This window comes from Mycteria americana, chromosome 8 (assembly GCF_035582795.1).
Source record: "Mycteria americana isolate JAX WOST 10 ecotype Jacksonville Zoo and Gardens chromosome 8, USCA_MyAme_1.0, whole genome shotgun sequence".
Classification (NCBI taxonomy): domain Eukaryota; kingdom Metazoa; phylum Chordata; class Aves; order Ciconiiformes; family Ciconiidae; genus Mycteria; species Mycteria americana.
This window is the reverse complement of record NC_134372.1, coordinates 5,865,140-5,887,576: the sequence shown is the minus strand read 5'-3', so window position 1 is coordinate 5,887,576 and position 22,437 is coordinate 5,865,140. Positions and strand designations below refer to the sequence as shown.

General features: G+C 46.3%; 2 protein-coding genes across 6 annotated transcripts in view; both read left to right on the top strand.

Moving 5' to 3' along the window:
- The first annotated feature begins 938 nt into the window (after window positions 1-938).
- Window positions 939-2,761, top strand: HNRNPA0 (heterogeneous nuclear ribonucleoprotein A0). Its single transcript, XM_075509347.1, has one exon. It carries the CDS (start codon window positions 1,289-1,291, stop codon window positions 2,228-2,230), a length of 942 nt encoding a protein of 313 aa, XP_075365462.1. The 5' UTR covers window positions 939-1,288; the 3' UTR covers window positions 2,231-2,761.
- Window positions 2,762-2,787: 26 nt separating this feature from the next.
- KLHL3 (kelch like family member 3) overlaps window positions 2,788-22,437 on the top strand; it is a 63,844-nt gene continuing 44,194 nt past the window's right edge. For 2 of the 5 annotated variants that reach the window (XM_075509344.1, XM_075509341.1), the window contains exon 1: window positions 10,467-10,620. In XM_075509344.1, the coding sequence (XP_075365459.1) occupies window positions 10,508-10,620 (113 nt within the window). In that variant the 5' untranslated portion in view covers window positions 10,467-10,507. The other 3 variants (XM_075509342.1, XM_075509346.1, XM_075509343.1) reach the window with 3 other exon arrangements.

Below are 22,437 nucleotides of genomic sequence, written 5' to 3'. Positions count from 1 at the left end.
TGCTGGAAAGGGGAAAACGGACACAAATGAGGGAAGAAGAGCCAACTAACGCTAAGAGTAGACAGGAACGGAGAAAACGGAATGGGGAAGTCCCCCGAAGAGGGGAGTCGCTGCCCGGCAGGAACATGCTGTCCGTGTTGCCGTAACGCCGGGGAAGGCGAGCGAGCCGAGGGCAACGAAGGCGCGAGGCTGGGGCCGGCAGAGGCGGAGAACGGAACACAAGCAGACGGTACAGCAAGCCCTGCCAGGCCGGGCCTGTGCCAGCTTTCGGTCAGCGGGTAACCCCTGTTCCCGGCCCCCGCCCGGCGAGGCCGAGCCCTGAGGGGGCAGCGGCCCCGACCGCCCTTCCACCCGCGCCCCTCACACTGGGGACAATGGCGAGGCCCGGGGCGCAGGGAGGGAGGGAGGGAGGGGACGTGCGGGGCACGGCTGGGGCGACGGCGCGGGGGAAAGCCCCTCCGTGACGGGGCGGGGGGCGCGCGGCGCGGCCGCCTAACGGTCAGCGTTTCAAACGCTCCCGCGCGAGCCGCCCGCCGACCCGCTGCCCCCGCCCGCGGGGCGGGGCCGCCGGGGAGAAAGCGCGCGGCCGGGCCGGAGGAGGCCCATTGGCTGACGTCCGCTGGCCGGGCGCACTGGCGCAGCCCGGGCCGGTGCCTGTCCCGCCCCTTCTCCCTGCGCGCGCAGAGGATGCCCCGCATCACCGGCCGTTACATCGCAACTCTATTGGTTGTCCGGCGCGTCTGTCACCGGCGGACGCCGGGCCTTTTGCCGACGCGCGGCGGAGGTCGCGCCCTCCGATTAGTCGCCGCGCTCGTCGATCGCGGTCGGAGCCCCGCCCCTAAAGGTGAGTCGCGGACGGCCTCGGCGGCGCGCTCTCATTGGCTGCGCCGGCGTGGGGGGCGTGCGCGGCGGCGGCCGGGCGGGCGGGGCTCCCAGCGTCCCCTTTGTGTGGGCACCAGTCGCCGGCCGAGCTCTTGAGAAGTAGCAGCCGCCATTTTGTGCGTGCCTGTGTTTTCCCCCACCCCCACCCCCCTTTCTGCGGGAGCGGCGGCAGCCGGGACGCCCCGTCTCTTCTGCTGGTCAGGTGAGGCGAAGCGAAGGCGTTGGGCCAGGCCGAGGGAGGCATCGCCGGCGGCTGCCGCAGCCGTGAGGTCGCGCTGTTCGCAGCAAGCGAGGGGGAAGAAGCGGCAAGACGGAGAAGGGGGGGAAAAAACCTTCGGAGCTGCCCCCCAACAGGAGGAGGAGTCTCGGCGCCAGGCCTAGGCGCAGCCCCGGCACCGGCGGCAGCATGGAGAACTCGCAGCTATGCAAGCTGTTCATCGGCGGCCTGAATGTGCAGACCACGGAGGCCGGGCTGCGGGAGCACTTCGCGGCCTACGGTACTCTCACCGACTGCGTGGTCGTGCTCAACCCGCAGACCAAGCGCTCCCGCTGCTTCGGCTTCGTCACCTACTCGGCGGTGGAGGAGGCCGACGCCGCCATGGCCGCCTCCCCCCACGCCGTGGACGGGAACGCGGTGGAGCTGAAGCGGGCCGTGTCCCGGGAGGACTCGGCCAAACCGGGCGCCCACGCTAAGGTGAAGAAGCTCTTTGTGGGCGGCCTCAAAGGGGACGTAGGCGAAGGGGACCTGGTGCAGCATTTCAGCCAGTTCGGCCCTGTGGAGAAGGCCGAGATCATCGCCGACAAACAGAGCGGGAAGAAGCGCGGCTTCGGCTTCGTCTATTTCCAGAACCACGACGCCGCCGACAAGGCGGCCGTGGTCAAGTTCCACCCGATCCAGGGCCACCGCGTGGAGGTCAAGAAGGCCGTGCCCAAGGAGGATATCCAGTCGGGCGGGGGAGGCGGCGGCTCTTCCAGGCCCTCCCGGGGAGGCAGAGGAGGAGGAAGGGGTCGGGGCGGCGGCGGATCCGGCAACCGGGATCACAACGGCCTCTCCAAAGGAGGCGGCGGGTACAATAGCTACGGCGGCTACGGTGGAGGAGGCGGCGGCGGCGGCGGTTACGGCTCCTATGGCGGCGGCTCCTACGGAGGCGGCGGCGGAGGGGGAGGCGGCGACTACGGCAACGGGTACGGCGGGTTCGGCAGCTACAGCCAGCACCAGTCCTCCTACGGCCCCATGAAGAGCGGCGGAGGAGGTGGAGGAGGGGGCGGCAACTGGGGGGGCCGCAGTAACAGTGGACCGTACAGAGGAGGCTATGGTGGGGGAGGCTACGGGGGCGGCTCTTTCTGAGCTGGAGCGCCCATACCCATTGGGGGTGGCGTGGAGAGCCCTCCCTTTGATACGGGGCAGCTTCTAAATGGTTTCTCCCCTCATTCGCCGAAGGGCAGCTTCTTTAAAATGCCTCCCTGCTGTGGGAGCAGCTCCTAAATGCCCCCTGGGGATCGCCTCTGCTGCCTGTGCCACTTCTTTCTCTCTGAAGATGGACTGGGCCCCACATACACATACTTTGTGTTACAGTCATTGATGGACTCTATTTTTTTATTATTACTTGGACCTTGGTCGTTTTTATACTAGCAACGAAAAATGTCTTGTTTTAATTTGTTTTTTGGGGTTACGGGGTGGGAAGTGTCTTGCTGATCTGCAGTAAAAACTGGGGAGGGTTACGGGGGAATTTCCTTTGTTGTAAGGACTCGATACCTGGCTACTACATTTTCTACAAAATCTACTCGGATCCCATGACTGAAATTAACATTTCTGTAAAGGAGGAAAAAATCGTTTTTACGTTTTTTATTTTTTAAATAAATCATTGTGTTCATTGACCTTTACATGTCTAATTTTTTTTCCTAGGATCCATTCCGTACGGTTTTAAGGCTTTTCCAGGTTTGAAGCAAGTGTTCCTCTGCTTTGAAATCTCTATGTACGTAGAGTAAATATTTTATTGCCAGTAAAGGTCCTAATTGACTTTTTTGCTACCCCTCTAGTGGATTTATTGGTTTTCAAACACTTGACAGAGAAATTTTTGAAGTACTGATCTGTGGATGTGGTCTGTTTTTTACATATTCGTTCTCACGCAGTTTGTGTGCATCCACCATCTTGTACTAGGCAGTTTGACGTGCTGACATGGTTGGTCAATTTTTTCTATAGGACTTTTCCATCAACGTATGTACTGTGTAGTTTTGAAGAAATAGTTTGTGTTAAGCATGTGCTTCATTCATATAAAATGTTCAGAATTTCCGATTGCTTAGTTTCAAGTCCTCTTATCGGTTTGTCTGTGTATGATTCCTTCCAGGAAAGGGTCGACATTTATCCCTTCTATTAAACACATACTTGTTTTCATAGGACCGGGTTAACAGACTTTTTGCTCTGAACTATTGTCCTTCGTTAAAGTTCCCCGAGAATCTCTCGCAGCACCATCTACCGACAGGATGGCAGCCCCCTTGCTGCAGGCTTCATTACAGCAGGAGTAAAATTGGTTCGCTAACGTTTGTACTAGACTTCTGAAAGTTATTTTATGCCACTAGATGACTGGTGTAGAATGCAATGACATCTGCATGTGAATAAAGATGGGCTCCATGAGTATTGACTGGAAAAAAGGAATGGATTTGCAATACCTGCCTCAGCACGTATTTTTTTTTTTTTTAAATAATTGCAATTGCCCATATTTCAAAAAGTGATAATCTAAACTACATGGGCAAAGTGCTATGATAAATGAGCCAGCTAAGTGTACCAGTAACATAGGTGCCAGTTGTAAAGCAAAAATATCTGTGTAGTCTGCTTGATTAACAAATGTATATTTGTAGCCCTTTCACGCAATAGAATTAAAGTTTGTTGTTTATTAAAAAGCATAATGTTTTAGGGGAAAACTGCCTTCCTGCATAGAAATATAGAATAGCAACGTTTATGGGTTTATGGATATCAAATAAAGATTTGAATTCCTTATATGCTTGAGTGAGAGTATGTATGATACGGGCATGGATTTAAAAAGTACAAAGTTATTCTGACTTCAGGTTTCTAAGCACTTAGTCTTTAATGCTGATGCTTTATGGGACTGCATCTTAAAAGCTGCTTTTTGCTTTGCTCCAGACACGCGAGATATTAGGCATATAATTCCCACTGATTCCAGTGGAAAGTAAACGTCTAGGGCTTTGTGCTTCTGGGCTGAAGGATTTCGCATGAAATTTCAAGGTATTGTCAGTCTTTGATGTCAGTCTAACCTGATGCTGATTTTAGTTGAAATGAGTCCTTTTGTTGCTATTAGAAGTAAAACTAGCGTCAACTTAATTACCTACGTAAGCTTAAATAAACAGGACAACCTTTTGGTATCAGGATTTATACCAAGACCTGAGTTTCTTCTTGATTGCGATAATTTATGGCTCTTGTAGTGAAACTGGTTCTCTTTGGCTTAGCTTTTATAAATAGGTTCCAAGCAACTTGCTCTTTGCAATTATATTATAATTTTTTTATCTCGAAAGCTTGTTAGCCTCTGTTGTGAACCAGTATCACTGATACGTTGTTGACAGTGCAAGTCATTTTGGAGAAGTATTTGTAAAACACTGCAAGTACCAGCTGTTGTCAGCAGACAGCTTCAGGTGGTTGGTTTTATTTCAGTTCCCTGGGCTTGGAGTTTTTTACTTTACCTTTACCATGTGGACAGTCATCCTCGAACTTCACGTGAACTTCAGCTTTCTTTTTTGTAGCTGAAATGAACTACTGAGTTCTCGGTCTTGTGTTAGTTTGGGCGTTTGATTTCATCCCTTGCAATGGTGAATTGCCTTAACCTTATCAAAGGACAGCCTGGTTTTGAAAGAAATAATTAAATTCAATTCCATGATGTGGCCTGTCATTTGGCTTGGGAAGGTAAAGATTTGTGCACCAGCTATAGCTTTATGGTATTTTCACATGTTATGTGCCATGAAAGAATGTGTTGATACTAGAAACAAGTAAGTTTTTAAAAAAGTGACTTCATGTGTGAAATCTGACAGTTTTGCCAAGCTATACCTTGATTTTGAGAATTGTACTGAAACATGCTGTTTGATTATCTGTACGTAATAATCCTCTTATAGGATTAATCTCTTCTAGAATAAAAAGTAGGTCCCAGAAATTGCACCTGTATTGGGGACTATGCTACCTAATTTCTCTCTCAAAAGATTGTCATCTGTTTAACAATGTTCTGTGGTGAGTGTCTTGAGTAGGTGGGACTTGCTCTGCTCTGACCTCTTGTCTCTCGGGAGCAAGAACTTCCTTGTGATAATGCAGGTAACATTTGAGAGGCTTGTGTAAGCGCTTGTTTAATGAGGGCCAGTAATGCTTGGATGTACCATGGAATATAGAAAGAGATGCAAATTGTATTGGATACCATTAAAGACACAGTGACTTGAAGGCTCTCTTTGAATATAAATCTGTTTCTAGTACAGTTCCTAGTAAACAGAAGAGATTTGTTGCTGAAGAGATTTGTTGCTAAAGCTTTGCTTATGTATTTAATGGTATTTAGTACTTTTTCTGACCCCTGTGTGGATTTGTCTGCATAGAGGTGCGTAGGAAGAATTAAGATGAAATGAAGTATATAGCTGGCATGTAAATAAACAAGTTTGCGGCCGCACAGTTGCGCTAGGATGGTCACGGAGATAGAAATAAAGTAACTTAAGTTTGCTGTTCCTTAGTTTGTAGTTTAGTTCTGAAGTACATGTGTCTGAAATGATCTCAATGATTTAATGGCTGCCTGTTCAGGAGTGAATGCTGGATTGTGTTGGTTTCACCTGTGAGAAGTAGGAAGTGAGAGCAATTAGTTTACTTTCAGCATTTAATAATGGTAGTAAAAGTGCAGTAGTTTTCTTAAAACAGAGATGTTCTTTTTACTTTTGTAATCTGCATGAACAAAAAGAAATTCCCCAAAACAAAGCTTTTCAGAGCCTGCAGTATCACAGTATAGTTCAGTGTGTTGTGATGTGCGCACAGTTTTTTAATAGTAATGGGGATTCGTGTCTACTCTAAAGTATAATTTGTTCTTGATTCTGCTTCTTGTGTGACTTGTAAATTTTATTTGGCTAATAAAATTAGCCTAACATACACTTTTATAATACTGATGACTACTGCATTAAAAGGAAGCATGTTAAACACCTGTATACGTAGTGAATTGAGACTTGCACAAATCAGTGGAAGTACCTCTCACTTGTTTGTTTTAACATTAGGTGATGAAAAGGTAGTTTAGAACAGCAGTAACAGCTAAAACAGCTTTGATCACAGTAAATCTCTGTGGGTCACTGACTATTACAGCTGTGGGCAGACTGTGAAATAAAAGCTGTGCCTTGCCCTGCAGGCTTGTGTAGTATACTTAGGTGGACAATCTTTACCCTCCAGAATTGAGCAAGCTTTTGGATTTGTGTTGCGTAGCTGCAAGTGGTGCAGCTGCAGTACTAGCTCTTGGACTACCAGTTCTGCTTGCAGGAGCGCAGACCTGCTGGGAGGCCAACAGTTTGCAGAGCGGGGGCACTGACAGGAGATGTGCTTGAACTCTATCAGATACTTTGTGCATACATACTTAACAATCAGTGAAGCCAAAATATTTTAGATGGTTAAAAATGTAAAGTTCTCGTGCTTTATGGTGTTCTCCCCCCTCCCCCCCCAACTTAGATCCCTTCTGTAAAGCAAATTTTGCTTTCATTTAGCATTGAAAGACCTAAGTGGATAGTGTAGGTCAGAACACTGGTTTATTATCCTGCCCTGTCAGCTGATACTATTGTTGCAATATAATGGCATTCCTATTGCTGCTGAAAAGGGTCTGAGCCTGAGTGGTGCTGAGGACCCCAAACCTCTCTTTCAAGTCTGAAAATAGAGAAGCTTCTTTTTACTACGTACCTCAGAATGTTCTTTCTAAAGTGCAAAAGTTTGGTTTAAATTGTTAATTAATCTCTAAAAAATAAAACTGAAGGACACCCTTCTGACATGCACAGAGTAAATAAAAACATGGTGCATTTTGTGAGAATGGGATTTTGCTCCTGCAGTCTGTGAGATGATTGGTTTTCTAATGGAAGGTAGCTTATCCAAGCCTTTTAAAAAGGATTGCTTGTCCTGTAGTAGCTATTACGGATTAGTGTTTATCATGTAATCAACAGTTTGTACCACATTTATGTGGTATATGTTGTTACGGACCTCTGCTTTCTAAGCTATGTAATAGGAAGGAGGCATTTCCAATATGTTTTTCAAACTATGTGTCTGTATATAATACCTTGGATTAATATTAGGTGATTGAAAGCATAATCCCCAAAATTTCAGTTTTTCACCTTAGCCAGAGGTATAGTTTACAAAGCAATGGGTTATTTAATATTTTTTGCATAACTGATTCTGTGATCTGGTGTATGCATCCCTTAAAGATGAGTTTTCTGCTTGTTATTTTTGTATTTCTTAAATGAATAAAACAGTTACATCCCTGCTTCGCTTTAAAATGTATTTCACAATGTGAGCACACCATAAGGAGTTTTGAGCCAGCCTGAACAAGCACTATTTACTTTTGTTGGGCTTTTTTTAGGTCTCCTATTGAAGTATTACTGCTCTATTCTTTCCGATATGTGCGTGTATACGCACACACATGTATTACCTCTACTTCCACTTACCTTTAACGAGTATTTATTTGTACTGTAATGTAAGTACTACTATTGACGGGTGTCAGATGTGTGTTTCTTATAACAAGATGAAAGTCCTTCTGCTATATATCTTTACCTACGAACTTTATTTTCTATCATCTGCCTGTGTACTAGGACTTGTAAAGGGGCTGATGGAGTTGGGTGCTTTCCTCCTTGATGTTCCTTTGACAAATCCTAGTCTTTTTGCCTTCTCTGCTCTCAGAACTCTCCTAGATTTGTGATGTATAAAGGGGAGGAAATATATAGTCACTTTTGAACTGATACCTCGTTTGTATGGTTCTAAGAGTGTTTTAATTGTATATGTATTCCCCTTAAAAACATCTAACCCATCTTGTGGGGAAAATGGGTAGTGAGAACACTGAAAGAGCAAGGGCTGTAAAGCTGTAGTTTGGTGCAGAGAGACATTCTTCAGATTCTTGTATTTCCTGTAGTTCTCCTATCTACTGAATAGACTGGACAGTTAAAAAGATGGAACACTTCAGGTCTAGGCTGTTGCAAAAAAACCCAACCAACCAAAAAACCAAGAAAAACCAGCATAAAAAATAAAATTCAAGTACTGTTCTGTCCTTGGTTCAGCCTTTGCCGGTAGGAGTCCTAAACTAAAAGTTGTAACAGTATTTTCTGAAGTACTTTCTCAGTGGGGCTGATCTTGGTGTAACTTTTTTTTGCTAAAAGTTTGTTAGGCAAAGCTGTAATATTGCCTCTTGCTATTATAGAAAGCATCAAGCGTAGGATACTGGCTATTCTCAGATTGTCAGCCATCCAAGTAACCAAAGCTCCTTACCTTTGAAAACTAGATGTCAAGCCCAGTCAGACTGATAATGCCATCTGTCTGAGGCATCTGGATATTAACCCTCTTAGTCTGATATATACAGTTTCATTCCTGAATGCTTTCGCAAATGGAAAATACACAGATTGGGAAAGAACAGCTCTTCCTCAAAAAAAAAAAAAAATTGAACTACACTATGTAGAGCTATGGATAACTTTGATACATATTACATTCATTAAACTACTATAAATATCTCTTTCCATGTGTAATGCAGTAAGGAATCGATGCCAATTTAGAAAGGGATTAAGTTTCTGCCTGGAAATGTGTCAAGATGCACTTTTGCTCGCTACCATCAAAGTACGAATCACTGATGAACATTGCAGAAAAAATCCTTAGAAGCAGAATGAGCTGATGAATCTGAAAATACTTCAGTTGTTCAAATGCTACTTTATGCCATGCAATTGCGGACCGGTTTGTCTCACAGAAGGCCTGTTCTCACTGGGAATACTCCTTTGAATTGAAGGCATGCAAAGCTACATGTCTGAAAATATGCTGTTAGTCTGTAATCTAGTCAATACAAAAGATGAATGTCATCTCAGTCTCTTCTGTTGTTTCTGTAACTTCTGTTGCTTTCTGTGGTTTTACAATGGACTTCTATTTTGTAAGAAATTTTGCTTTCCACAAAATCCTGGAGGGAAGGAAGCATGAGTCTAGCCACTGCAGGCACTGATTGGGAAGAAGAAAGATCAGGAGTCCAGTCCCTATTTCCAGCATAGACTTGGATTAAAGCAATGCTGGATAAAATGCATGAGTAGTGTTTGGGACGGGAGGTTCATGCTCTTCTTACTCGTTCTCTTTCTCTGTGGATCAATAATCTTGTTTTCTTTACTGCAGCTTCAGTGGAAAGCCTCCCTCTCCCAACCACACACCCTGATGAACAAATTACAGCAACGTGGGCAGGGCATGGCCCTGGAGGGATGCTGTGCTTACCTAGCTATTGTATAAAAGCACAACACTACCAGTTGTGTTTTGAAATAGTTTACTCCGATTTCATCCTCCAGGTCCCCTCCCTCCTCAAAAGAGATGTCCTCCAGTTTTGGGCTCACTGACTGCTCCCTGCCTGGGTTGCGGAGTTGTGAAAGATTTCTGATGCTAAATTCCCAATTCTGTCTGTGTGGTTATCTAGTACCTTTGCAGGTTTTAGTAATCTTTTAAGTTTACTGGGTAACAAATTTGGCCAAAGTCCTTCACTGTGCAATTTCATTTGGGCTTGTTTAATTGTTTTCTTTCCACCACTGCTGGAATAACGATGCTCCGTTTACTGAAGAGAGCTCCTTTGAGTTCTGTCTGATTGCAAGTTCAGGACTTCTCCCCCTGAGATCACTACTGGACTGCAGGATGGTTGTAGCTGTAATTGCTAATGCCTCTTGCATAGAATATTTAGCAAAGTGCATCCTGCAAGAGAAGTAATGCTAGCTTTCTACTGTTATTTTCATGGGGATGTATCCTCCTGAAAAAGAGAGATCCCCAGGAGCACAAGGGAGGGTTTCAAGCCTTTGCAGTAAGTAACCTCGTGCGAATTGCCATGCCTTTTTCCCTTTAGGCCAACCTGTCCATTATTTTCTGCAACGTTAAATGTAGAGAAATTATTTTTTCTGTAATTACATCATTTAGAAGTTGTTATTGGAATTTTCTTTTACTCACCTAGCACCAGCTAGAATCTGGGTTTCCGCTCTGTGGTATCAATGTTACTTTTAAAGGCTCTTTGAGGCATAAGCTTGGTGATGAACCAGCACCACACATGTCTTGGAAATGTTAGGTTGGGTTTGTGTGTAGCTGGTGGCATTGGGGACCTCTTGTTTTCTGTGTACTGGGGAGTCAGCTGAGAGGAAGTTAAGAAACATTGCCTTGGGAAGGAAGAGCGGGGCTTGTTTTATTGCTGGTGCTGCTCCAGGCCAAAAGTGTTGCAAGGAGCTGGTGCCACATGCTCTCTAATGCCTTCTCAGAGTGTGTTTTCTTTCTCCCTCACAGGGTGCACTTCTGCATGGAGAGAGAGGATGGGAAAGATGAGCCCTGAAAAGCACACCGCAAAAGTCCAGTAAGTGAATAGAAACCCAAGCTGAGCCCCTGACGTACCGTTCCCACTCTGAATATGCTATGGAGATTGAGCAGAAAAAGGTGTTTGCCCAGAAAATACCAAGCAGGATAAAGAAGGACAATCCGTTATCTGCCAGGAAGACATGCTGCATGAGGCAGCTTTTTCTGCTCAGGTAAAACAATGTGCCTGCAGGACCAATCTTGCCTAAATTTTTGTGTGTGGCCGCTGTGCGATTTACTCATTCATGTTAATGTTGCAGCATGTTGTGTTACGACACTAGGGTGGTGGACCGTGTTTCTTGGCTTTTGCAAAGAACAAAAAATGAAATGTTTTCAAAAAATTCAAGAAGAGATCCAGGGAATGAGTGTACAAGGAGTAATAGTAGAGAGACTTGGGTTGAGGTGGTGAGATCCTGAATGAGAATAGGTTTGTTTATGCTGGTGTCTTAGAGTTACAGTATGCAAATATTAAGGCATACAACATCTTTATGAAGCATATGGGTAGTTTCCCCTTATTACAGAAGGTGGTAGTGGAAGCATTAAGGGATATGTTATAAAGACAAAGAATCACATTAAAATTATGTCTTAACACTTAAGCAAAAACCTTGGGGAAAAAAATCCCACATTTTGGACCGTAGCCTAAACTTTTTCTCAAGTCCACGTGTTCAGCCTGTAGCGAGAACTGTACACTTCAGTAGGTGCAGAAAGGGGAGTCAAAACTAAAGACTCATGAGGCAGAGGGACTTGGTGGTATTTAGGCATCTGAATACTGGCCTTTGCCTTTGTTCCAGTGCCCACAACAGTTGTTTTTACAGCTTTCTTCCTGAATGCTAATTTTTCCTTCTGAGTGCTCAATTCTAAACCATAAAATCTATCTGAAAATCTTCCAGCCAGTTTGTGATAAATACCTAATATGACTACAGGGCAGGAAGTCTGTGCTTCTGACGTAGCTGACTGTGGGTGACATCAATTGCTTATGCTACAGGAAAGAGTAAGAGGAGGAGCAGGAAGAACATTTTCAGCTGATCTGTTACTGCTGTGTAGGGTGAGTGATAGAACAGCTTATGCCTCAGAAATCACAGCCTGGGGGTGAAGATGGCCAGGGGTTATTAGTCTAAAGCTGGTAACGTTATGATCGGTCTCTTCTCCCAGGTAACAAGTGATAGGATGAGAAGAAATGGCCTCAAGTTGCTCCAGGGGAGGTTTAGACTGGATATTAGGAAATTTTACTTCACTGAAAGGGTTATCAAGCATTGGAACAGGCTGCCCAGGGAAGTGGTTGAGTTGCTGTCCCTGGAAGTATTTAAAAGCCATTTGGATGAGGTGCTTAGGGACATGGTGTAGTGGTGGACTTGGCAGTGTTAGGTTTATGGTTGGACTTGATGGTCTTAAAGGTCTTTTCCAACCTATGCGATTCTGTGATTCTGTGGTGAAACTGGGAGTAAATCCACTATTTTTATAGGAATGGTGATTTATGTTAAGATTAAAGGAAAACATATTTCACGAACCCCAGTTTTGCTGGCCTGTGGCAGACAGGAGTGTGGAAGTGGGACGTGTACCAGCAGAGGGCAACAGTCCCAGAAGCTGGAGATGCTGAGAGCTTCCGCAGCATCTCTGTCTGGGGAGCAGGATCCAGGTGGGGGGAGAGTGCAGGGCTGGATGCTCCAGTCCTCTCTGCTCTACAAATCACCTGCTTCAGAACACAGCGCTTCAGTGGGAGTCTCTCGCCTCTTAAGCTTCAGCTGCCAAAACGTCACTGATTCCAGCTCTGGGGAGGTCCCTACCTAGAAGGTCTCCTAGAGCTTCCTTTTGAGCCATGTGTTAACTTGGATGCCGGTGAGTTGCTGTAATAGCCGAATTTTAGCTGCTGTTTTGGTTTTGTTATGTGAAAGCAATATGGCACGCTCTAAATTCTAGTAGTGGTTAGGCAGCAGATACCCTCAGGACTTCTCTGCCAAGGCACCTCGCCTGGTGCTCTGGGTCCAGTGGGAGTCAGTGCAGTGCGGTACCCGAGTGTCACCTCCAAGTGACTTCACTCCAAGTGACATCAGTTAGCCACTGACATACCAAGACGTCTATTTCAGCAGATACCTTTCACTGTTTTTCTTATATTAGTTTTCTTAGTGGACCTTTCCCCAGAAAATTTATGGTCTAAATACAGATCTATTTAAATGAATATTTACTTAATTAGAATCACAGAATAATTTTAATTGGAAGGGACTTTTGGAGGTGATCTGGTTCAAGCACCCCTCAAAGCAGGACCAGCTTCAGGGTTAGATCAGGTTGTTCACTCAGATATATATATAAAAAGTTTGATTATAAGATTGAGACATATATATCTTTTAAAAAACAGGATAAAAAATAACTTAGACTGAGAAGATGCAGCCTTGGAAGCTTCCGTGAATGCGGTGTTTTATGTATAGCTTTCACAGCTCTTCAATGCAGAAGCCATAGTTTTTTTTAAGAAAGATGATTAATAATTTGGTGGAGGGGATTATACAACTAAAAAGGAGGGCTGCTAAAGATAGAAAATCATTTATGATATGGATCTCTGGAACCTGTATATTTGTGTATACCTGGAAACAGGTATATACAGGGGAATGAAGGGTTCCTGAATTGTTGTTTGCACTGTACTTAAGCTGTATGATCCTGTGATTCGGGGCTTTTGCAGTTTGCTTTGCACAGCCAGGAAGGGTTTTTTTCCACCTTGATGCAGTTTGTGTTCTGCTGGGTTTTGGGGAGGGGGATCTTTCTGGTTTCTGCTGAAGCTGCGGAGATTGACAGGGTGTTGTCTGAGCATATTGGCTCTCTTCACAGAATTAAATTCTCGGAAGCACTCGATATGCTTTACTTACAAACTCAGGGTTAACCCAGGTGCCAGACTTTGGGCCAGGAGAGAGTTTTGGATCAGATTGGCAGGGTTGTTTTTATTCCCTCCCTTCACAGCATTTTTATTGAAGAAATACCTTGCTGTCGTAGGGACACTGGCAATGCTTTGATCTCTCCTCTCCCTACGGCTCGTTACAGTCGGGGGGTTTGGTCTTCCACTGTAGATCTGAAGATTGTCGCAGGAATCTGGAAAGGTTTTGGTGGGCCAAGGGATGGTGGTACTGGCTGGAACAGGCGTTCCGTGGACCTTTCTGCTCTGAGCGTTGGTTATATGGTTGCCAGTGATTGAAGGTAGATTAGATGTAGGAGGAATTTAGGACTACTTGGGACCACGAATTTTTGAAACAGGCTGGAAAAATTCCACCCATTGGGTATCACTAATTCCTTTTAACTGGATGGTTTTTCAAGATACCAATCTTTGCACTTAAAAACAAGCAAGAAATTTTTGTATTGGGGTTGTTACCCAGTCATGATTATTTTGCAAGGCTGCTATAAAGATAATCTCTGATTACTGGAACATGCTTTTGTCCCATTCCAGCAAGGACTATTCACTGGTTTGCTTGTCTGTCACTGGGATTTGCCTTTCCGTGGTTGCTGTCGGCATTTATAGAGTCCAGCAGTACACGTGCCTGGGGTTGTGGGGTTTAACTGGGGTTGTTTAGCCTGGAGAAAAGGAGGCTGAGGGGAGACCTCATCCCTCTCTACAGCTACCTGAAAGGAGGTTGTAGAGAGGTGGGGGTCGGTCTCTTCTCCCAGGTAACAAGTGATGGGATGAGAGGAAATGGCCTCAAGTTGCGCCAGGGGAGGTTTAGATTGGATATCAGGAAATTTTACTTCACTGAAAGGGTTGTCAAGCATTGGAACAGACTGCCCAGGGAAGTGGTTGAGTTGCCATCCCTGGAGGTATTTAAAAGGCGTTTGGATGAGGTGCTTAGGGACATGGTGTAGTGGTGGTCTTGGTAGTGTTAGGTTTACGGTTGGACTCGATGATCTTAAAGGTCTTTTCCAACCTAAACGATTCTGTGATTCTGTGCTGGTGGGGCAAAGTGCATAAGAAGGTATTGCTGGTTTAGTTCAACCTAGCTGCCTAGTTCCCAGGTTGACTGAAGTGAGGTGTAGATTTTTATGGTGCAAGCCTAATATTTTGTTATTTAAAAACTATATGTTAATAAAAATACACAGGTACTTTACAGCAGTTTCAGGACCTGCTCTTGTGTCTGGACTTTTTATGGTTACTGAGGGACTTACTCAATGGAAACAAGCTCTAGCCCTCGCTTTCTAGGTAAATTCTACTATTTTTAGTATAGTTACTTTTTCTTTGGTTTGAACTCTTCTGTCTTGCAGTTTTGCATGTTGTGCGTCAAGAGTGTAAGACTGAATGGACACTGGGGAAGTACTTGAGGATCTGGATGTCTTAAACTGATAGTTTAACAGGATTCTCAAAGGGAAAATGCAGGAATTTTGCCTGAATCCTGTGTGAGGTTTGACTTCATGTCTTTATCTGTATTTCTTCTGTTTATGGAGAGGCTGCCATAAATGGTGTTTAAAGAGCAGGACTCTTGACTGTCCATCCCCATGCGACTTTGATAAAGTTCTTTAACTTCCAGGTGTGTTAAGTTTTCTTATCTGAAGAACGGGGGTGATGACTAGTTAAGATTCTCCACAAGCTTTTGAAACCCTCAGGTAGAAGGTGCAATAGCATCTGTTCAATCATCATTGCTGATAGATTTTAACAGATGTATGAAACTTAGGCTGAGGACATGGTTTGAGGAGAAAGGTAGAAGAGTGAGGTAATTTTATGTACAAAAGAGATGGAATGGCATCTTGCAAGAGAAATCTCTTGATACTTCTACTTAGCTATTTCCTTTGCACAAGAACATTTTGTGAATGGAACAGTAATAAAGCAAATGTTTCTTGTCTTTATTATAATTAACCTCTAGGGCCTCATTGTTGCAGAATAAGACTGAGAAAATCTTTTAATAAAATGAGGAAAAAAAATAGGTGTATGTAAAAGTCCCTGCATTTGTATCAATTGGAATAAAAATGGCAAATGTGATTTAGTCCAGTGCTTCAGGGTAAGTAGTACCTACAGTTTAGAAGGACCCATATTGCCTACGCAGCATCTGTTTGGCCTGATAGATCGCACAGAAGGACAGCAAGGTGTTTATAAACTGGGGAACTGGAGGCTAGATCCTGCTTTCTGTGGAGGGTGTGGGGAGCCCTGGGGGGCTGAGACCCTCTCCCTCGCCAGCAGGTCCGAGCATCACCAGTCTTCTCCTGCCGCTGCCCTGTGCATGGGCTTGCCCTTGTGGTCGGTACTGGGGATTTTCAGTCCGCTGAACCTTTTCTTTGGTCTATAGACTGCAAGGATTAAAGTAGTTATGGGCCACTCAGCTCATCCACCACCTCCCCAGAGGCCAACTCCCGAGCTGCGGAGGCAACGGCACTGATATAAGGACTAAGATCAACACTCGGATGGATGCTGGGGAGACGAGAGCTGCTCCCGGCGGGTGCCAGCTCTCTCCCGCCCCGCTGCCCGGTGGCTTCCCGCTCGCCACCATCGCTCCCCGGTAGGACGGCTCGGGGCGGTCCATTCACCTATTTGGTTCCTCGCTGCCGTAATCGGGGCTTGTGCCGGCGGCGCTGACCGCAGCCCGGGCCGGGAGGGCGCTCGCGGGGGCCGGGCCGGGCGGCGCGGCGGGGCCGCCCTCCGCCTCCACAGCTGCCGTTGCCCGGAGACGATCGCAAGCTCGCCGGGGGAGGAGGCTGCGAGGAGGCGGCGGCGGCGGGGGGCGGTGCGGGCTGCGGCGGCGGCAGTCGCTGCGGCGGGGCGCGCCGGGGACGCAGCGCTCCGCTCCCGCAGGAAGCGGCCCGGGGCGGGGGCGGCCGCTCGCAGCCATGCCGGGCCCGGGGCGCTGAGCCTGCCCCGCCGCCCGCCCCGGCCCCGGCCCCCGCCGCGCCGCACAATGGAGGAGGAGAGGTGGGTACCGCCGCCGAGCCTTTGTGTCCGCCCCGGCGGCGCGGCTCGGCGGGCTGCGGGGACCGCGGTGCCTGCCCGGAGGGGTGCGGGACGGGGATGCTGTTCCCCGGGGAGCTCTCCGTGGCTGTGCGCTGGCATGCGGGACGCGGCTTGCGGGAATCTCCCCCCTCCCTTCCTGCCCGCTTGCAGAAATACCTTCTGCCATGGGCGCCCGCCGTGTTATTACTAGATGTTGCAATGTCATGGTGACAGGCTGCTTCGCCCTGTATGCCCAAACCGAGGGAACAGAGTGGTTTTTCAGTAGGGTGTGCTTTATCTATGAATAACGGGGTAAGGGAGGCTGCTCCAGTGGGTATTTTCTAAAATCGCTCGTGGAGCACGGGAGGTATGGGCAGGAGAGGTGGGCTGGCGTGCTGCAGGGTGGTTCTGTCGGCACGGTGGTCCTCGCAGAACGCTGGGCTTGTGGCTGCCTTGCTTCTATCTTGAACCTCCAGCAGCTGACTTCATCATTCAATTGAAGACATACCCGCTGGTGTTTGGTGCTTTTTTGAGTAATGAATGAAAATCTGTAATGTCTGTGGAGCCTTCAGGGTCAATTTACCTGCCTGCGTGCGTAGAAGCTGTGCACCGCACGGGTGTTACGGCAGGCAGGAGGGGATCCCGTGTCTCCCTCGCACGGTAGCTGGGTCATAGATACTTTATTTCCTGCAAGGCAGCTATTTTGCTCTAAAACCTGCGTGCAGAAGTGCTCGCAGAGTCGACCTAATGTCCACTGAACACATAAAAGAGATTATTGCTGCCCAGGGACTTTGTAGATGCCAGAGAGTCGGTCAGTGTTTCTGCTCTGCCTTCATTCTTCCTCCCCTCTGTCGCGGTGCCTTTTGCACACCAGAAGCTCACTTGTACTGCTTCAAACTAAACATTGAGCTGGTTTGGGTTTTTTTTTTTTGTATTTTTTTTAAAAACAGGATATGCTGAGTGCTTCCTTTTGTGCTGATGAAGTTTTGTTTAAATATGACACATTGGAAAATTAAGCTGGGGTCAACCCCCAAATTCTGGAAATTTTCCCTCTGTTGAGGGAAGACACTTGCAGCAGCCTGTGGCAGTTGCTTTCCAAGCTCCGAAGGTCAGCTTTCTACCCTTAGGTGACTCAGTGGTTGCAATTGTTTGTGTATTTAATGTGCAAAACAAAACTTTCAGCCTGCCACATCTCTCTTTAAATCACGTTGGAGGGCTTCTGCTTCCCGTAAGGGTGTGAATGGCCACCTCTGGATATTAATCCAGATACTAATTAATTTCCAGTGCCTTGAAATCTTAGATTGTTGTGCTAGATGCTAGCTCATGGAATGGGTTTTTCTTCTTTTTTTTCTTATATATATAAATGAGTCGCTGGGATAATCCTTGATGCTATTACTTACTACCTTTTTTTATGGTTACCAGCAATGGTCTCATTTTGACTGAAGGCCTTTTGCTGGGGATACAGCGGTGAAAAAGTCACTGGGAAAGGACCTGGACTGTGTTGCCTCGTCCTTTTTTTCCAGACCATCTGTTTTTAGGGCACAAAGGACTGTCCCCATCAGCATGTTCTCTGCCTCTGGAAGTGAGGAATGATTACCCAAATTACTGCTTATATTTCAAGTTTTTGGGAAGAGGAAGGCAGCCCTGAACTGGTCGCGGGCAGTAGCGATGTGGGGTTTGACCCTTGGCAAGGAAAGCTGGAAATATTCACCTGCTTTCTGGTTCGAAAGGGCACGTTGTGTGGGACTGTGCCCAGGCTGCTCTGCCTGCTCTGAGCAAGTCCTGGAAGGAGGTGTTGAAAAATGACCTTGGTGGGCGAGCACCGTGGGCTGGTTCTGTTCCCGTTTTTTGTACTTTTGCCCTGCATTTCAACTCAGATCCATGTCATGCAGATTAGGCCTCAAATTTTACACTCTGTGACTTTCATGACAGCAGACTTCCCCCTGGTTTTTAATGTTATTGCTTTTTCCATTTTTGTAGTCAGTGAGGAACACGTTATTGGTGCTCACATCACCTCTGACTCTGGTCCCAAGCCTGCCAGGACTCAAATATCCTGATAACTTGCACATCTGACTTGTTCAGTGGTATCATGTGCTCATGTCATTGCACATGGGCAGAAGCAGCAGGGGGCAAGGGGGATTTAACCCGAAACATTCAAATTTGGCAATAAATTATTTCAGAATCCTGATTTTCTTTTGCTGTGCTGGTAGGGACTTTCATTTTATGGAGAAATTACACAAGGCTGTATGATCAGGCATAGTACTCTGGTTCTGAATTTGCAAGATTTTTTTGAGTTTGAATAGGAAAAAAACCCTGGATCGTTAATTTTTTTGGTTAAAGAATTAAAACGCCTGTAATTTTAACTTTATGTTTGAGTGGGAGTAGTCTCTTCATAGTATTTGTTTGAGAAATACAATATTTGCCTTTGAAAGCAAATGGTATTGTCATATTTGAAGTATTTTGTGTTGTTTCCATTACTGTCAGCAAAGACTTTTCTTCTCAGTAGTTCCTGAAGTCTGCTTTTCCCCTGAGGTCTCCTTTGATATGAATATCCTTTTGGGGATGTGTTGTGTACCAATTGTGTGTTTTTTTTTTTTTTTCTAAGCTAATGTCTCCATGTTGATGTAGGCACTGAAAAAATTCAACAAAATGGGAAAATGATATTGTTATTAAAACAAAAAAAAATCCTTTCCATTATGCTACCTCCCATATGTTTTAATGATAATATGTTTCTCTGAAATCCTCTCAAAATCTATCTCAGTATTTGGATTCCTTCAGTCACATTTTTCTACTGTCTTTGTATATACCTAAAGACAAAGTCAGAAGTTGAGATTTTTATAAATATGCCATTACTTTGACATCTTTTTCATCTTTTTCTTACTGTATCTGTCTGATGGGAGGAATAAAACTAATGGGCGTAATGTATTTGCGCCATGATTTGGGCCATTGATTCTAAACAGAGAATTATGTCAGTTAAGGTAGAATGATTTTTTTCATGTTGCTAAGACTAAATTAATATTTTGGTCTCTATCTTAGTAGAGGCATTTAAGTTTTGAGCACTGGTAACTGCTATCCGGCATCTATCAAATTTTTAGATCAGACCTGTGCCAAACCTCTCAGAAACTGAAGATCAACATTTTACAGTGATGATTGTAACGTATCCCACAAAGCAGCTCCATAGGCTTTGAAAATTTACAGTTACCATGTCACTTTTAAGTTAATATAAGGATATGAAGAGGCCGTGGAGGTGTTGGATTGCCCGCGCTGCGGGAGGGCAGGTCACCGTGCCTGTTGACTCTTTGGCCAACCCTGGGGGGCTGAAGCTCCGTGGTGTTACGGGACAACCCAGGAGAGCAGACCTCAGCCTGTGGTGCGCAGGCAGGAGACGAGCGCAGCTCTGAGAGACTTCCCCCAGTGCTGCACAGCGGGATGAGGCTGGGCTGGACTGGACACGTCTGGAGTCCCATCATCTCTCCAACGTGAGAGCCTGGTGGAGAGGGACCTTAGTGGTGTCCACATGTGGGCTAGGAGCTGAGCCTGCAGCTCTTCTCCCGGCAGCTGGGCTGGACTGGACATGTCTGGAATCCCATCATCTCTCCAATGTGAGAGCCTGGTGGAGAGGGACCTTAGTGGTGTCCACATGTGGGCTAGGAGCTGAGCCTGCAGCTCTTCTCCCGCCAGCTGGGCTGGACTGGACATGTCTGGAATCCCATCATCTCTCCAATGTGAGAGCCTGGTGGAGAGGGACCTTAGCGGTGTCCACATGTGGGCTAGGAGCTGAGCCTGCAGCTCTTCTCCCGGCAGCTGGGCTGGACTGGACATGTCTGGAATCCCATCATCTCTCCAATGTGAGAGCCTGGTGGAGAGGGACCTTAGTGGTGTCCGCATGTGGGCTAGGAGCTGAGCCCGCAGCTCTTCTGGAAACATGAGAGGAAGCTCATCCTTCTCTGCTCCGAAGGAGAGCGCATTTGAGATCTGCCCCTCCTTTAGGGTGAACTCCTGGCTCCAGTAAAGCCAGTGGTAGAATTGGTTTTGGCAGAGACGGGATTTTTGTTCCTGGGGTTTACCAGTTCTCTGCACGGCAATAATCTTGCCAGGGGACAGTTTAGCTCTAAGGAAGGCTTTCATTCTTTCATGTAATCTGCAAAGACATCTGTAATTACTGCTGGTAACTAAGGCAACCCAACTTTATAGTTTATGCATGCGTGCAGCAGAGCTACGGGTTATGGGTTTTTAAAATACCTTTCTGTTGGTTGGTATGCGGCTGCGCTGGGGCAGGAGCTGTGCTGCGAGCCCGCGGGTAGCTTAAGCCGAGCCCTGCTAGTGGGTCTTGGAGAGGAGGAACACGGTGTAAATGGCACTGTGATTAGCTTCGCTGGCTTAACTGGGGACTCTCAAATCAGGCTTTGTTTGTTCTACTTGGGGCAGTGTTGAAAGGCCACGCAGGAGGTGGCGGTGGGGTTGGCACTCTCTGGAAGTAAGAGCCTCTTTGCTTATTTTAAGAGAATCCTGCTGTGCCCCTAACGAGGATGTTCATCTGGCCCAGGGAAATTAAATAATTTGTCTGTTCACTCGGTACATGGCCTCGGATAGCCCAGGAATAGAACAAATTGCTCCTGGCAGCCGGCTTGCGAGTCCTGCTGGTGTGGTAGGACAGCAGCTACGCAAATGTGAAGGTGCTGGGGGGAAAGTCTCTGTGGTCACGGGGTGCCGGGGCTCCTGCACGTCCGGGTGGTCTCTGCCAGTACCCTTGATCAGAGGACCCTGTCCCTCCTTTGCGTTGCTTCATTAATATAATACCATTGTAATAATTCTTAGTGTTGTAGGGGAAGAAACCTCAGAGAAGGGCTGTGCAATGCACTGTTTTGGTCTTCTCAGGGGTAGCTTTTGCTTTGTGGCAGGTTGCATTTGCTTGGAGCGTTTTAGGTTCTTGCATTTTTACATTGGAAATGTGTCGGTGATCTCTGAGAGTGTGTGCAGGGGTGTGTGAAATCTTTCTCCCAGATAAAATCGTCCTCCGTGCATTACTGGAACACAGTTCTGTGGAAGCTGAGTTAGTCTCAAAGATGAGTTAAAGACTCTTGGCCATTAATTTTTTAAATGTGTTTTTTATATGAGTCATTTGGAAAAACTTTAAATAGCGTATCTTGATTTTTTTTTTTTTGAAACAAGTTTTTAACCAGGGAATCTGGAGTATTTTCTTATGGTGAGCCTTTGGCAAAATGTGAAATCCACCCCTGCTAATAAAGCTGAGAATTTCTTTTAGGATGCTTTTTAAAAAGTTACTTTTCATGCTCTTTAGGAGGAACCGATTGATCTTTTTCAAAAATTCTGAAGCAAGGTTTTTACTTTTAAGATACACAGACAAACGGTGGAGTTGAGGCTTTATGAAGGCTTGTTGAGCTGACATTTACTTTGGTGTTCAATGAAACTTGCCGTGTCCTTTGAACTGTATCTCTTGCCAGTGGAAAAATTTGAAAATAATGAATCTTTGGTCTCTGCCACTGGAGTGCTAATAAATAAATCTCAGCGGTGTGCTTTTTCTTATTACAGCTACCTCATGAATTTTGTGTGCATCACTTGATTTTGGACCCCACGAGGTCTGTCTTTGACAATGACCGAAGCAGTGTCCCATGGCAGTCCAGCTGTCCCGCCCCAGGAGCAATGGGTACCGCTGTCCCTGCTGCCGCCTTTCAGTTTCACTTTCTTTTTTTCCTTTTTATTTCTTTTTTTTTGTTTGTTTGTCTTGTTTGCTTCCTATATGTGTTTTAGCTTTGGAGACTGAAAGCTCGGTGAAGTCACTTGTGCTTCCAGAGCCTCATTTTTCACTCCTTGGCTCCAGCGTGCCGCAAGGGCAGGTTTAGCTGTTTTAAAAGCAAGGGTTTACGCTGGGGTGTTTAAAGCTGTGGTCGAACTTCACTTGGCCTAAGATTTCAACCAGGGCTATTGATAGATACAACACTGAGGCTTAGCTGAATTTGGCTGTGTCCCTGGAGCAGGAGACTCCCTCGCTGGGGCGTGCAGGCTTGGGGAAGAGCCAAGTGCCGCCGCTGCTCCGTGCCCATGAACGCTGCTGGTGCTACGTGAGGCACAGAATGAGTTC

Excerpts from the sequence above, each read along its gene's own strand:
- HNRNPA0 (XM_075509347.1), top strand. The coding sequence starts at position 1,289 with ATGGAGAACTCGCAGCTATGCAAGCTGTTCATCGGCGGCCTGAATGTG.